The sequence below is a fragment of the Radiomyces spectabilis genome (assembly GCF_025331425.1).
Source record: "Radiomyces spectabilis strain NRRL 2753 chromosome Unknown BYT42scaffold_8, whole genome shotgun sequence".
Classification (NCBI taxonomy): Eukaryota; Fungi; Mucoromycota; class Mucoromycetes; order Mucorales; family Radiomycetaceae; genus Radiomyces; species Radiomyces spectabilis.
In genome coordinates this window covers 390879-406337 of record NW_026251933.1, presented here as the reverse complement: position 1 = coordinate 406337, position 15459 = coordinate 390879, and the positions used below count along the sequence as shown (strand labels likewise).

Sequence of the window (15459 nt, the reverse complement as noted above, 5' to 3'; positions counted from 1 at the left end):
TCTCGTGCCCATCTGGTTTGCTGTTGCCTTTCGTGTAAAAAAAAAGCGTTGGACTAGTGAGAAAATACCTAACCTCCCGAACCCTGGATTTGGGTCGTTAAGCTTGCAAGCCAATCACCTTTTTTTTTAAGGGTCGTTTACAGTTTACGAAAAAAAGAACCCAAATGAGACGCCCTCGGTTTTTTGAATGGAAGGTTGGAAAATGTCAAAAAACCCAACATTCATAAAAAGGGTCTTTTTGATCCAGATTCATGCTCAACATGGAACATTCGCAACTTGTTTGGGCGAAGATCACATTGCCGGGATCAGGTCACACCAAACAATCTCGATTTTTCTGCATCCGCAAGAAACGATGATGTAACCTTGGGTTTTCATTCCCCGTCTTCATTCTTTCTAGTTCTCGTCGTTTCTAAACCAAAAATGACAAAAATACACATCGTCGGCTTCACCACTTGGACACACAAAAGAATCATTTTTATAGCTTTGACCGCTGTTACTTTACCCCTTTTAACACCCGACAGTTTGGTTGGTTTTTCTTCTTATATATCGGTTCTTCATTTCTTATAAATTGTTCTGAAACCTCTACCCTCATCCGAAAAATCTCCGTTCGAAAGGGAAAAGAGATAGAAACGCAAAGAACAATGGAGAAGAAAAATTGCCCAAAACCGTTCAAATGGTCATTTTTGCCCATCTTGAAAAACAAAAATGGGAAAAAGCAACTTGTGAAAAAGAGGATGAATCCAAGGTTTCAATGAACCGATAAAAAGGTTAAAGAAAAACGTACACTCGTCCTTTTTTTGCGCTCTTTTTTGGAACCCAAAAAAAAAGGTGTTTTTTTTAAACTTGTATTACAGTATGCTGATAGTCCACAGGGTAATTTTGACGAAAGAAAGAGAAACTGGCTAACTTTTTCCACCATTTCCCTTCTGTTGAATCATTCCACTTTTTCTTTTTCTTGATTCCCTTCACTTTCCCTTTTCATTTCCTCGCCGCGTTTGTGAATCACACGGACGACGAGTGCTCTTGTTTTCATTCCCTAACTCGAGAAAAAAAAACAACAAAGAACCGCATGTCACCCGCGACATTGCATGGCTTGTTTTTTGAATCGCTTACTAGTCACTTGTTTTGTCGTGTCTAACCACGTTCGTCCTTTAAGAGTATGACGCAACCATCGGCGTCCCAGAAAAATCCAGACCTACCTCCCGATTCATCACAACATAATATCGCTGACGAGCAAGATATCATCCAATTTTTCCAATCCCATCATTTGTCGCAATATACCGACCGGTTCCTCGAGGAAGGATTCGACCAAATACGATCGGTAAACTACCCCCACCTCACTTAAAAAAAAAACATCAAACGTACACTACCACCCACCTGTTACAAGCTGACGCGTCTTCTTTTTCTTTCTATTCACATGCCATCTTTCTTCTCACCATCCTATCCAATCCATGCAAAAAAACACCATTATTGACCTACTTGCCATGCATGCCATTGTATAGTTGTACGAAGTGACTGAATCCGATTTAATTTACATGGGCGTCAAACGAGGGCATCGACGGGTAAGCGTTTTTCTTCTTCCATCATCTCGGATGTACTTTGTTGCCGCAAGCTGAATCGGTTCCTTCTCTCTAGTTGATTCAACGAGCCATTGCAAATGCGAAAGGCGTGCCACCCATGGCGCCTTTGATTATTGATTATGGTTTCGGTGTAGTAAATGATCAACCTTGTAAGTGGGAGTATCCATTTATATTGATATAACGTGAAAAAAAACAGCAACAAGAAAAGGCAAATGAAAAGAACAAAAAAAAAGGGACAATGAAAAATGGGGAAACATCAGAAAATAACTCGTCATTTTTAATCTGAATGCAACAATATTTTGTTGTTTTGTTGTATTCTATTCTTTTTTCCATTTTTTATTATAACTATAAGATGGAAATCCCATTGTCTACGCGAAATTCAATTCTCAAGTCGAGCAAACGCCTCCACCGGCCGTACACACGACAAGCAGCGGGTTATCTTCCAATGAGGACGATGGGAGTGCTGGTGAAAGTACACCATCTCGGACGTGGAAGAGAAAGTATCAGCGACATCCTAAACCGGATCAGCACGCGCCTGTCAAACCGTCGTCCGCCTATGTCATGTTTTCCAACCAAGTGCGAGCGGAATTAAAAGATCAGAACATGTCGTTTACCGAGCTGGCGAAAATTGTCGGCGAGCGATGGAAACATCTCAGTCCTACCGCCAAAGAACGTTACGAACGCAACGCCATGCTGAAAAAAGAAGAATACATCATTGCAAGAGCAAAATACGAACAAACCCAGGAATATCAGGTGTGTCACCGGCCATCCTTTCGGGCTGGCTCATCATGCACTTACCTATATCCTAGGCCTACCAAGACTACCTGGACTCGTTTCGTGCCAAACATGAAGGATCCGGCCGTTCAGGTAAAACGAGAACTTCAGCTTTGTAAAAGAAAAGTGATGGTTCAATTTGGAACCGTGTCTTCTCATCGTCTTTTTTTTTTGTTTTTTGCTTTCAATTCGCTCTTCAGTTCCACCCCGTCTAGCGAAACGGAAGCAGCCATCGCAAGGGTTTTCGACCATGCATATTTTTGACAAAGGCAGTCGATCAGGGCGTGAATCCACCAGTTCATCCACTACGCTTTTTCGCGCCAACCCAGACCCTGTGGCTGAATCCAGTTCGGCCCCTCGCATGCGATCGCCTCAATGCGCCGCCGATTTAAGGTTTGACATTCACTCGTTGATTCTTCCGGATCCTTCGCCATCTTCCCCAACATCAGCATCAGCAGCAGCAGCACGTCCATCGCAAAGCATGAGCATCGAATCATCTAGTCAACACACCACGCATGATCCATCCTCTTCAAAAGCTAATCTATCTATAGAAACCTTGCCACCGCCATTAATATCACCACCTCTGCAGCCATCCTCACGTCCGCCGTCCACGTCGTCTTCCTCTTCCTTTGCTCCGTCATCCATGGCACCATCAGCAAACGATTCATCCACGTCTCATCCACGGCCTACCAATTTTGAGAGATAGTTACCGATCTCTTGTCCTTGTTTCTTTTTTTTTTTTTTTCTCCTCATTGAAAGAGGAAAAAATGTATGTTTATATCTAGACACCAACATATTATACAGTCTCCGTGTGGATCGGCCGTTATTCCCATCCTTTGCCTTACTCGTCCGGCCAGCAAAACAAAATGAAAAGAAAAATAATATTCATGTACCATTTCTGACTTTCTGTAGCCCGTTATATTTTATTTTATTTTATTTTCGTTCCCCCTTTTTCTTTTTACTTTGTTTATCATTTTTCAATGTTGGCCCGCATCCACAACATCCTTGTATTTGAAATTCTCGAAAAGAAAGAAATAAGAGTCTCAGGAACTTGGCATCATTCCCTCATGTCATTGCTGAAACAATCAAGGGAAAAGCCGAAAAAAAAGAGATGATGGCGACGGGTGGATCCCTGTTGATTTTTCCCTTTTTTTGTGCGCCCTTGATAACACGGTTGGGAAATCGTGGGTGTCACCAATGGTCACTTGCCAATCTCACTTGCCTTTTGTCGCTTTCCAGCGCGATCATGGGTCATATTAGTCATTTTTTAACATGTAAAAAAGTAACGAATAAACTTTAGTTGATAAAAAATAAAAAACGCTTGTGATCATGTATATCTGGGAGATTTGGCTATTGTATTTACAGTGAGTTATTTGTACGGTTGTCTGCACCCAATGAGGACGTTTATGAGACTCGGGATGAAATAATGCGATAATGTTCATGCCCATGACGACGGTGGTGGTTCCAAGTGGCGTTGGTAGGGTTATCGGTCATGGTGGTGATGGCAGAGTACGAGAGGAGCGATAACGAGGGGGAACGTGAACAGAGAGAGGCGGGCGAGGGAAAAAAGATGGGTTGGTTGGGACTGGGTGGAGTGTGGTTGGATGCTTCTGGTGAACGTCGTTCGTCCCATGCGTCCGGTTGCATGACTCGCGATAATCGATATTTGACTCCCAAGTAGCTGAGATAGTTTGTCTTTGGAAATACGCGGACGCGGTTCACGCCTGGAAAATGGGAATCCTGGATATCCACAAACGTGCCACCCAGACTCAACGTCTGTTCTAACTTCCACTGATTTTTCGCATCAAAAGGAACCCACTTGGTTTGCATGAAAACAAGCCATGTGAAGTTGTTCTCAATATCCTTGCTTTGGCGTGACATGATCTGTAGTCCGCTCTGTTGCAGCACTTGTTCAAAATGATAAGGATGGTTACGAATATTCGTTCTTGTCATGATTTTCAATAACCACGAAAAGTAAAAGAAAAAAAGGCCCTCGTTTGGATAAACAGGAGATAAAAAAAAAGGAAATCACTTTTTCGTTTCACTGATCAAAATAACAAAAAAGAAAAATAAAACAAATAGACGAGATAAAAGGTAGACAAAGACGACAAAAAAATGGCGCGCTTAAGAGTAGAAAAGAGTTGGGAAAAGAAGACAAACAAAAGAGAGAGAGAAAGTGTAAAAAGGCAAGTTATTCAACTTGCAAAAAAAAAAAAAAAAAATTAAAAAACAACTTGTCGTACAATCGGGCCCCCTCCATGAGATTCAACGTATGATCAACCCCATCGTGAGAAAACCGTCTCAACGTCCAGACCGCTTTCCTTTTTACTTGGTTTGGGTCGGCAATGGAGGTGGCACCTGCGTATTATTCGACGTATTCTCTTCTTCTTCATCCACATCCACCTTGTGGCGTAACACGTTGCCCATATTGTAGTGCATTGCTCGTTTCTTTGCAAATTCTTCATGCTGCTTCTGGGCTGCGTTTCAGAAGAATCAATGGCCATTCGATGGAAACGAAAAGAAAATATATAAAATGAATCAAGGTCTTAAAAAATACTGGGTCGCGCGTGGTGTGGCTATGTTGGCCCCGAACAAATGGGCCGTTGGGTTCGGTCCTCAACCTTGACTTACCTTCAACGTCATCTTCGGGTTCCATATCCTCGTCAGATTCCCAATCGTCTTCACTTAGCGACACCCGTCGAGCCTTCTTGCTGCTCGATGTACTGGATCGATCCGACTCGTTTCCAGCGTCCAACGAAAAGTCATCCAAACCCTGCATACCACCCGGTGCATCTGATAAAAAAAAATCCCCCATTCGGTGTTATAAAACGGTTACGCATAGACTCCCATTTGGCTTTTTTTTGGGGGGGGGGGAGCCAATCCGTCTTTTCGCAAAACCCACCTGGTGGCATATTGAGCACTTGATCAGTTTCGGCATTGTAACGAATGTAAGGTGTCTTTGGTTCATCAACTTTCATAGTAGAATCCTTTTGCGCTTCCGTCAGCTCCAAATTGGCTTCATCCCATTTTAAACTTGACAAAAAGTACGTTTTTTTTTTTCCGTTAGCATAAAGAAAAGCAACATGGCTATATACAATCATACGCCATTGTTCTGAACAAAGATGCTCGATGAGTTTACTTACTGAGATTCGGAGGCTGATGTGGCGTTACTGGGTCTTTTCAAAATACCCTTGATGGGTTTAGCCTGCTGTTTATGGTCACTCATCGTGAGACTTCTCGATGGTTGTAAGAAAGAAGGAAAGGTTCGGTGCAGAAAAGAGAGGTCACGGTCACGAAAATTATCGAATTGTATGCCGCGTTGTTTTTTGCTTTATTTTCCCCCTCTCTCGTATCCTCTCCCAGACGTCACCTCAACGTTTTATATGCTCCATACAGTGAAGTTAAGCTTTTAATACCGCTCTTTCCAATTGTTTTTCTTGTCGTCATGTTTTCTTCCACACTCGCGCTGGGGTATCTAAGTGTGCCAGTGACCGTGACTCACACCATGTATACGGGCGATCAACCGGTTCATCCCGAACCCTGGACACCTTCGACGCCTCTGTCTATTGCATTTTTTGTCAAACGGCCTCCGACCATGAACCGAACGATTGCCAAACATCTCATTAAACTGGCTTCTCCTACCACGATTGCCGATACCGACTTTATCCATCTTCTGTCGGGTGCATTAAACGATGCCAAAGAACCGATTCACGGCATTGTGGAATTGGGAAACGATACACTGGGAATTCTAAGTGCCACCGAACAACCCGATACCCTATTACTGCATATTGTTGAGCGGCCCCCTACACCGGCTTTACCAAGCTTCCATCGTCAGGCTCCGACGTTTGGGCCGAGTCTACAGTTAGACCAACTGGCAGCGCGACCTTCACATATTCTGCAATTGTGTCAACAATGGCCCGCCCCGGAAGCGGCCAATCATTTGCGAATGTTGGCCAACGATACCTATCACACCGCCACCCTTTATGGTTACTGGGACATGTGGCGAGTTTTAGAGGGCATTTGCATGCGATTTAATATAAACCCCGAGCAATTGATCACTATGTCGTCGTCACTTCGTCATAGCCCCGCCTGATTTATCTCGGGCCGGTGATCAGTGCGCTGTGTAAATAAACAACATACTACTGTAAATAATACTAAATAATGAAAAAACAAGTCCCAAGAGAATGTGGAAAGTAGGAATGCATGACAAAATGTTAATATCATTGCATAAGAACGAATTAGAACGAAAAAAAAGGGGGACCCTAAAAAAGAAAAAAAAAGCCCTACGCAAAACAATACAACAAGGTACTCTCATTAGTATCCGATCAGGGAATTTTTTTTTTTCATAAAGCAATACAAAAAGTGACGCTTTGGCTTTACTTCATAATCGTACTCTTTTTTCTTCTTCTTTTTCAACTTTTCCCCCTTGTACATTTTTCCAGTTTGTATATATCTTTAATTTTTCTTTTGTTACCATGCCTCGATCGATGGAACCTATTACTCTTGCAAGAGATCCTTTGCCGCATGTTCAACTATCCACGGCACCCAAGATTAAAAAACGTTTCTCTCCCCATTTTCTATATCGTCCACGACCATCTACACCTACAGAGGAAAAGGCGGCGACACCCAAACTGGAAGAAAAGACGGCCTCTTGGGAAACCACTTTAGAGCGATGTATCAAGAGCATCGTGTCCATCAAAGCCACCCGTGTGCGTGCTCTCGATACAGAAACACCCGGGGTGTTTACCGCCACAGGGTTCATTGTCGATGCTGAACGAGGCATCCTTTTATCCAATCGTCATGTCGTATCGGTAGCGCCCATTGTGGCCCAAGCCGTTTTATGCAACTACGAGGAAATCGAACTGACCCCCATCTATCGCGACCCAGTGCATGATTTTGGTTTCTTCCGATACGATCCCAGCAAAGTCCAATTCGTTGATATTCCCGGCATCGAGTTGTACCCCGAAGGTGCCGCGGTGGGCCAAGAAATTCGCGTGGTCGGGTAAGTAAAACATGATTCGGTAACATTGTTGTGGGGGACGCATGGTGGGCTGACACCAAATGTGTGTGTTTTTGTCTCTTATGGTAGCAATGATGCCGGTGAAAAGCTGAGTATCCTTTCCGGTACCTTGGCCCGCCTTGACCGTGAAGCTCCAGACTATGGTCTTGGTAGTTACAACGATTTCAACACATTTTACCTCCAAGCCGCTTCGGGTACTAGTGCCGGGTCGAGTGGAAGCCCGGTGCTCGATATGCAAGGTCGTGCGGTCGCGTTGAATGCAGGTGGCGCTTCACGGTCTTCTTCCAGTTACTATTTGCCCTTGGATCGGGTCAAACGGGCGCTTCAACTCATTCAACGGGGTGAACCGGTACCGCGAGGCACTTTGCAAGCCGAATTCCAGTTTCGCTCTTATGACGAACTGGCCCGACTGGGGTTGGAAAAACACATGGAGCAACGTTTGCGATCGCGGACTTTATCGTCGGGAGAAACCAACCAAGGTCTGTTGGTAGTCAAAGCCGTGACCCCCAAAGGACCGGCGCATGGCCTGCTTGAACCCGGTGACATCCTTCTGACAGTGCAAGGATGCATTGTGCCGTACTTTTCAGGGTTGGCCGACCTTTTGGACAATGCCGTCGATCAAAAGATACACGTGGTCATTGCCCGTGCTGGACAGCTGTGCGAGAAACAAATGACAGTACAAGACCTTCACAGTATTACACCGCATCGGTACCTTGAATTTGGGGGCGGGATGCTGAGTGATTTCTCGTATCAGATGGCCCGTTCGTATGGGCTCGCCGTTAAGGATGCGGGCGTGTACGTCGGCAGTGCGGGTTATATTTTGGGCGCCGCTTACGCGATGCGAAAATCGGTTATTGTGGGTCTGAACAACCAACCGGTGCATAATTTGGACGACTTTATCCGCATCGTGCGCGATCTTCGTCAAGGCGATCAAGTCCCCATTCGTTATTATTCACTATCGCGCGCATTGAAAGACAAAGTCATGATCGTTCTCATCGATCATCGATGGCACAAGTTTCGACTCGCCACCCGAAATGGTAAGCACAGAACAATTGCAGTTTTATCACAACCATCTGCTGAAAAAGAAAGGTTAGATGTGACAGGGATGTGGGACTATACCGATCTGGGTCAACCCAAGCTGCCTTTGGAACCAAAGATTGAACTACACGGAGCGTCCAGTCAGTCCAAAGTGATGAACAACAACGTGTACAAGAGCGATGCACAGCAACATGCAACGGAAACGGAGCAGGGGCCCATTGAAAGACTAACAAAGTCACTCGTCTCGGTGGATTGTTTTCCACCGTATGTGATTGATGGCTTGCAAAATTCACATTCGTTTGGTGCCGGATTTGTTGTGTCCCTGGATCCACCCTTGATTATTTGCGATCGTGACACTGTCCCGGTGGCGATGTGCCGCATTTCGTTGACGTTTAACAATGCGCTCAAGATCCCAGGGGAGCTTCTGTTCCTGCATCCATTCTACAACTATGCCGTTGTCACGTTTGACATTACACAGTTGAACCAGGCCGCGATTGAAGTCCACCCGGCTGAATTCAGTGATCAACCTCTCACCCAAGGATCCACCGCGCACTACATCGGTCTCGGTGGCGATGATTTACCTATCATGAAGGAAGTGACCGTTTCATCCATCACACCGGTACGCACCAAGGAGGCCACCCCAGCACGTTGGCGAGCGGTGAATGTGGAAGCGGCGCGGGCAGGCGATATTGGTGGCCAAGGCGGATTGTTGGCCGATGCGCAAGGCAAAGTTCAAGGCTACTGGATGAGCTTTGCTACGGAATCCGAACTCAACTTGCCGACCAATGTCATGGCAGGGTTGCCTTCGGAACTGATGGTGCCTGTGATTGAGCGGCTACGATCGGGTCAGTCACCCAGTGTGCGTGGGTTACCCATTGACTGTTGGACGATGCAGCTGGCCAACGCCCGCTTATTGGGCTTATCGGATATTTGGTTGCAGCGACTCAATCGGCACAAACACGTGGTGTACGTTATGGGGTTAACCGATCTGTCGAGCGAGTGTGCCAAGTTTCTGAAAACCGGGGACATTATCCTGGAAATCAATGGCGATCTAATAGTTCGCATCTCGGATCTCGCCAAGTATTCGCAGGAGCAAGAATTAAATATGGTAAGTGCATGAAAAATAAGCGCCCCAACCGAATTAATTCATTGACAGTATCTGCTTTTATTTGTGTTCACAGACCATTCTACGTGACGGCAAAGAAATGACCATGACCGTGCCTACCACGCTGTATCCTGATCTTGAGACGACGCGCGTCATTGGATGGCAGGGAATGTATATTCAGGAGGCCCACATGGCCGCAAAAGAACAATTGCAAGAAGAGATTCCCGAGGGCGTGTACGTTTCCTGCTGCCTTTTTGGTTCCCCGGCCGAGGTGTCACTGATTCCGGGTATCTGGATTACCGAGGTGGATCAGCAGCGTGTGAAGACCATGGACGACTTTTTAACAGCGATACGACAGCATCGATACCGTCAAAAGATTGCTGAAGCTCGTGCTCCGCTAGCTTTCGAAAAACCGCAAAGCAAAGAAGCCATGTGGCTCCTGGCGCCGGCGAAAGAAGACCAACAAGTCGCCAGCGTACATCATGATCCCTCCCACATTCGCGTAAAGTACATTACCCGAAATAACATTACCCACGTCAGTGCCCTCAAATTAGACCGTCATTACTGGCCAACCTGGCAAATTCAGAAAGATCCCTCCAATCCTCTAGGCTGGCGATACGATTACGATATTGCCTAATTACCACGTATAATAAATTATTATTTTGTACACTTTTTTTTTTGGTAACAGGTCTTTTTTCGCCGTGTTTTGAGTGGACGTCGACCGTGTTTGCCACCGAAAATAGGGTAGACAAGAAAAATGAAAAGGCTAATTAGATTATTGGAACCACCGTGAGTCCGACAATACGGCGACATACACTTGTTGATGATAAGAGAAAAGAAAGCCACGAGCCAAGGCATGAGTTTTTTGTTTTTCCGAGAACAGGCTGACAATACAACAGGTTAACTAGGAGATACTGTGGGTAAATGGATCAATCAAATGTAATTGTCAGGTTACACTTGCTTAATTAGGAGACAAGTCGTATCTGCCTAAATACATTTCAGTTTGAAATGTCGAAAACCGCGAGAAGCACAAAAAGTGTGCCTAAATCGAATTTGCTTCACCACAATGCTATAATAAAAGTGACGATTGAAAATACCAGAAAGTGGTTTCCAAATTGAGCAATGTCATTAAGTTAAGTTTCTCTCGCACAAATGGCAGCATTTTAATCGATCACGAAAAAGTCCCAGCCTGATAACCTTGGAGAGAAGCGGAGGAGAACTCAAATTTTCAAGAGGAGATTAACGCTGGTCCTGCAAGTCAAATCAGTTTATGCATGTTACAAATGGCAAGCAACCGGTGGTGTTACTGCGCTGATGCGTGTTTTTCATCGTTTACATATCCATAAGAGCATCTTTTGGCGCAGTCAAAGTCGTTTTTTTTTTTTTTTCAACGGACACGCTCACATGGGTCCGCCATGGCTTTGGTCATTGCGCTCTCTCTTTGTCCTGTCGCCATTGCAACTTGGCGCACTGACGCCTAACACCTTGGTTTTGTGAAGTATTGAGTGTTTATTGTCACAGCAACGTTGAAAACACGGTTTCAAAATAAAACTGGTGCAAAGGGGCAGGGCAAAGTAGGGAAACTTGCTAACATAAAACAAGAGAAAAGTATGTGTAAAGCCTGAAGCATGTGGCACTCAGGAGTCAACTATAGTTTATACTGCACGCCATATAATAATTGAAGAGGAATTTGGTTGCTGATGGCAGCATGAGTGACATAGCGCAATTCCTCTTTGCATCGCTTACGCGAAAGAAGTGTGAGGCGCCGAATTTCGCGAGTTTTGTTGCGAGAATCGAGCCAATGAAGTGCATTCGCGGTCATAAACAGGGTCACAAATCGAAGGTCCGCCGAAAGATATAAAAAGAGGGCGTTTCTTCTCATCTTTTTTTTTTTTCTTTTGTGCGCCAGTTCGGAATCAGGGGCTGCTAGGCTGGTGGTCACTGGTAATGATGAACGCTCCGGTTTTTGGTAAAGCATTCGGGGTATGGCGAAAAATCCGAAAACCATCTTCTAATGATAGGATTGGCCATCCTCTGAAGAAGATTGTTTTCGTTCCCGTCGGCTCTTCCCTTTGGGCGCCTGACTAGTCATCAGCGCGGTCATTGTGGAAGGTACGTCGGTGGGTTTGCTTTTTAATAGCAACAAAGGTAAATGAAAAAAAAAGAAAAGGCTTTTGCCTTTATTATTCTCTTTTTGTCAACCTTTTTATCGGTTGAATAATAAAATAAAAAGTGGGCTTAACGTCCTGTGGACGATCACACGCCACTTCATATAGAAAGAAAAATAAATGAAAAACACCTTAATTCTCCTTTATATTACGGTCATTTTCATTTGATGCCCAAAGCGACGTTCAAAGCGGTCTGTTTAAGAACAAAATGGACGGGCCAAAAAAAAAAAAGCAGATAGATGAAAATGAAAAAGAAACTAGCTTAGCCTAGAAAGACATACAACAGGATAGACCTTTTTATTTTGTTTGTCGTTCATCTGTTCTCCGTTCAATATAGACGTCCAATAAACTCTTCTTGTCAAAAAACCGTCCGTTTTCTTCATGTGTTCTGCCTGCCGCAGCTCATTCTCGACCAGGTCACTTGGCTCAGTTAACATCAATATTGACCCAACAGAGCCGATTGCCTTGAATTCAACTTGTGGTGATTGTGCTCATCGTGTTGGCGTTTTTAGAGCACGGTGATTGCATTGTAAAGATAAAATATCAGGTTTGCAAAAAGGCGACACAACGAATTGAAGGTGGGGCCAACGGCTGCTGAATAGGGATATAGCTTTTAGTAGTGTCTGAGATGGCGCTCAAAAGAATGATCAGCTGCAGGTCTCCTAATGATCGTCATTCCGACGAGAGACGCGTCTCATCAGCAATTAATACCAAGTCAACAGGGCAGCGAGTGAGTACAGACTATTCGAATAGCTTAAAAAAGTGGCAGCAAGCTGAACCAGGCAGTTTTAAGCTTCGATATGTGTATGTAGAGGAAAAAAAAAAGAATAAAAAAGGGAGATGAGTTGAACAACAATAGTGTGGGTATCCTATGAATAACGTATACATACAATGCAGAAGAAGAGAGAAAAAAAGAAAAAATAGCTGTGAAAAAAAAGACGACGAGATATGGAATGCGTTTTCTTTTTCTTAAACAAGAGAGGAGAGTAGTGTGGTGGAAGAAGGAGTGAAGCTAGCGCGCTGATTATCCATGTGCGAAGTGGATTTGCAGAGATGATCCAACAAATGAGCGAGCTCGGCTTTGGCTTCTGGATTATTCATCAAGGAGACCGGGGTAGTGGTGCTACGACCTCGCCCCTTTGGAAGGGCGGCATCCTGACTGGACATACGACGTGCTTCCAATCGATCGACCTTTTTCCATAAACTGTTGATAAAGAGATGGCGTTCCTTCCGCGGCGAAAGTTCGTACCGTTGTTCAGCAAAACCAGGGCGGTTCAGCGACTTATCCAGCAAGTCCAACATACTCGTCATGTCTTGCAACAATCGTTCTTCAGGGGAAATATAGTCCTGCAATAAAATAAAAAAAAATTCAGCGCCATCACAGATGAGCTTATCTTTTTTCTATGGCTCTAAAAATAGAGGGTTATTCTTTTCTTACCTGATTAACAAGTCGACCGCGATCAATGCGATCGAGTAAATGGCTCAATGCAGCAACGTCCAATTTTCGTTGCAAATCGGCTCCCATGTGCACTCGTTGGTTGTCAAAGGTTCGGGAGGCGGATTTGCAGATTTGACGAAGGAGATCGCGCAGCATATCGTGCTTAGATAATGGAGGCAACGATGCTCGCTGATTGTCCATACGTCGCTGGGATAATCGTTCCAAGGATTTTCCAAAACTGGCGGCGGCCAATTCATCGGTTTGACGCTGGGTCATGGTCACCCGTTGGTTGCTTAGCTGGGGGGCAATGGTGGTTAATCGATCAATGGCTGTCAGCAGATAATCCAAGTCGTAGCGCGATTTTTCCCCGAGAACGCAGCCGTGAACGGTGCTGTAACGGGGTGGCGATTTTTCGCAGGTGCCCACGTTCAAGCCTGGAGCGGTTGCAACCGTGGTGTAGGCGGGCGGAGGAAGGTCCGACTGACGGCGTTCTTGGACAAGCTGATTGACGACGTTCATGAGGTGTTCAAGTTGGTTCCAGAGCATCGCAATTTCAGCGGAAGCGTTGGATTCGATGGTCACAAGCCCCGCGGCTCGGTCACGTTGAAATTGAGCGACTTCTTGTTGCAACTGGACATACACATGATCGGTGGCAAGGTTCGGGGGTGGACAAGCGGGCGATGCTTCGTCCAGAGTAAATTGACTGAGTTCCAACATTCGATACACATCGCGAAGCAGAGTGGCCAGAGCACAGCACAGACTGTAATCGTTGTTGGCATCGGCTATCCATGGCTGGTGCTGATCCAGTAGACGTTGAATGTCGGACATGGTATTGGCTGGCATGGATTCACTGCGTTTCATGGCAACGGAGCTCTTATCGGTGTAAATCGAGGTTAACCGAGTGGTATTGTAGGTGATGGAATCGAGTAGACGATGGTGAGGATGAAGTTGAAGGGAAGAGTCCGACAATCGTCTCGTTTCCCGAGTGGTTGAAACCGAGGGATCGGGTAAATCAATGACCATTTTGCGGAGCAAAGAATCCAGTGCAACAAGACAGACCTGTTTCACGGACTGCAGTGATTGCGCCACCTAATTTAGGAAATCAATGCCACGTTCTTGTGCTTGTCCAGCTTTTAAGACTATTCCATGTATGCTAATGGGTCTGTTCTGCAGGCGGGAAAAAGAAAAAAAAATTGAAATCGATTCGTACCTCTGAAGAAAGAGCGCCTTCCATTATCACTGCCGCCGACGACGAAGCAGAAGGGTTATCGATGCCATCATAATTGACGGTCTCTTCCATCAGTTGCTGAATTACATCATCCGTTGAAACTAATGGCATTGGTGGGGACGAAGGTGGCATGCGAACATACGATTGAGACTATCACAGGGTAGAATGGAAGTGTCAATTCAGTGTCTATGCGCGGAATGGCGGGTGTGGTGTTTTTCATAATTTTATTTATTTTTACCATGCTTCGCTGTCGTTTGCTTGACGGTTTCTCTAAAGTGGTCATGGAATAAAAAGAAAAAGGAAAAAGGAAGAGGATAAGAAAGAAGTAGACAAGAGAGAACAGAAAAAGGCAAGAAAGTACTGATTTCGTGCGAGAGCCTATATACAAAAAACCACGACAAGCCTTTTTTAAGTGAGCTAGGCTTTTTTTTCTTCCTTTTTTTTTCGCCACTCCTTAAACCAGTCTCCTTACAACTGTAAGTGTAAAAAAACTTGGATCGCATGCATCCAAAAATTCACTCCTTAAAAAAAATCATACACATCCACCGTTCTGTTCATTTGGGTTACAATTATCTCAAAAAAACATCATGCCATTATCTTTTTTTTTTCACTTTATTATCCATTCATTTACACAACCGATAAACATCGGAGAACCATCATCCGGACCGCCGTGGGGTATCACTTTTGACAATCATGAGCCTTGATCAGTATAATTTTACCTCGGAAGACAACTTAACCCCATGTTCCCGATGTTATGCAGACATGTTTAGTCAGAAAAAAAACAACGACTAAACAATAAACCGGGTTTGGTTTTGAGTTCCATAAACTTCTTTGGTTGGATCGCAGGTTCATACAACCCAACTAAAACCCCAATCCCTAATGTGACTGGTCTGAGGACGTGAAGCGTTTGAAATGACCCATGGGAGGGGTGATACCTTGGGAATCGGTTGAATTCCCGCTCGATGCCGTTTACACTGCCGTTACAGGTAACGCCACCAAAAGCGACAAAAAAAGAGTTTTTGATCCTAATGCCACCACCTAGTTTACCAGTGATCATTGATGTTTCCACCCCCTTGAAAGTTTTTTTTTTTTTTTTTTATGTAACAGA

At 44.8% G+C, this 15459-nt stretch overlaps 6 protein-coding genes across 6 annotated transcripts; 4 read left to right on the top strand and 2 right to left on the bottom strand.

Moving 5' to 3' along the window:
* Positions 1-1159: 1159 nt before the first annotated feature.
* Positions 1160-2473, top strand: BYT42DRAFT_498799 (high mobility group box domain-containing protein; the record flags this gene model as incomplete). The annotated part of the gene is made up of 5 exons (XM_051564587.1): positions 1160-1321; positions 1503-1541; positions 1636-1729; positions 1933-2333; positions 2390-2473. 5 exons carry the CDS (start codon positions 1160-1162, stop codon positions 2471-2473), a joined length of 780 nt encoding a protein of 259 aa, XP_051422165.1.
* A 1156-nt stretch (positions 2474-3629) lies between these two features.
* On the bottom strand, positions 3630-4377 carry BYT42DRAFT_573207 (uncharacterized protein). Its single transcript, XM_051568699.1, has one exon. It carries the CDS (start codon positions 4305-4307, stop codon positions 3759-3761), a length of 549 nt encoding a protein of 182 aa, XP_051422164.1. The 5' UTR covers positions 4308-4377; the 3' UTR covers positions 3630-3758.
* A 425-nt stretch (positions 4378-4802) lies between these two features.
* Positions 4803-5533, top strand: BYT42DRAFT_372581 (uncharacterized protein). The gene is made up of 2 exons (XM_051563273.1): positions 4803-5302; positions 5400-5533. Exon 1 carries the CDS (start codon positions 4950-4952, stop codon positions 5277-5279), a length of 330 nt encoding a protein of 109 aa, XP_051422163.1. The 5' UTR covers positions 4803-4949; the 3' UTR covers positions 5280-5302; positions 5400-5533.
* Positions 5534-5539: 6 nt separating this feature from the next.
* On the top strand, positions 5540-6527 carry BYT42DRAFT_372440 (uncharacterized protein). The gene has a single exon (XM_051563272.1). It carries the CDS (start codon positions 5800-5802, stop codon positions 6445-6447), a length of 648 nt encoding a protein of 215 aa, XP_051422162.1. The 5' UTR covers positions 5540-5799; the 3' UTR covers positions 6448-6527.
* A 216-nt stretch (positions 6528-6743) lies between these two features.
* BYT42DRAFT_516755 (uncharacterized protein) lies at positions 6744-10189 on the top strand. The gene is made up of 4 exons (XM_051565219.1): positions 6744-7356; positions 7444-8411; positions 8469-9520; positions 9594-10189. The coding sequence occupies exons 1-4, from the start codon at positions 6830-6832 to the stop codon at positions 10152-10154; spliced, it is 3108 nt and encodes a 1035-aa protein (XP_051422161.1). The 5' UTR covers positions 6744-6829; the 3' UTR covers positions 10155-10189.
* Positions 10190-12654: 2465 nt separating this feature from the next.
* BYT42DRAFT_645704 (uncharacterized protein) lies at positions 12655-14746 on the bottom strand (the record flags this gene model as incomplete). The annotated part of the gene is made up of 4 exons (XM_051572662.1): positions 14590-14746; positions 14334-14501; positions 13124-14212; positions 12655-13032 (listed from the first exon to the last, which is right to left on the bottom strand). The coding sequence occupies exons 1-4, from the start codon at positions 14632-14634 to the stop codon at positions 12655-12657; spliced, it is 1680 nt and encodes a 559-aa protein (XP_051422160.1). The 5' UTR covers positions 14635-14746.
* Between the last annotated feature and the right edge of the window lie 713 nt (positions 14747-15459).

Bases quoted from the DNA above. Each gene is read 5' to 3' on its own strand.
- BYT42DRAFT_573207 (XM_051568699.1), bottom strand. From the start codon at position 4,307: ATGACAAGAACGAATATTCGTAACCATCCTTATCATTTTGAACAAGTG.
- BYT42DRAFT_372440 (XM_051563272.1), top strand. From the start codon at position 5,800: ATGTTTTCTTCCACACTCGCGCTGGGGTATCTAAGTGTGCCAGTGACC.
- BYT42DRAFT_516755 (XM_051565219.1), top strand. From the start codon at position 6,830: ATGCCTCGATCGATGGAACCTATTACTCTTGCAAGAGATCCTTTGCCG. The intron at 7,357-7,443 runs GTAAGTAAAACA...CTCTTATGGTAG, and splicing joins CAAGAAATTCGCGTGGTCGG to CAATGATGCCGGTGAAAAGC. The intron at 8,412-8,468 runs GTAAGCACAGAA...AAGAAAGGTTAG, and splicing joins TCGACTCGCCACCCGAAATG to ATGTGACAGGGATGTGGGAC.
- BYT42DRAFT_372581 (XM_051563273.1), top strand. From the start codon at position 4,950: ATGGGCCGTTGGGTTCGGTCCTCAACCTTGACTTACCTTCAACGTCAT.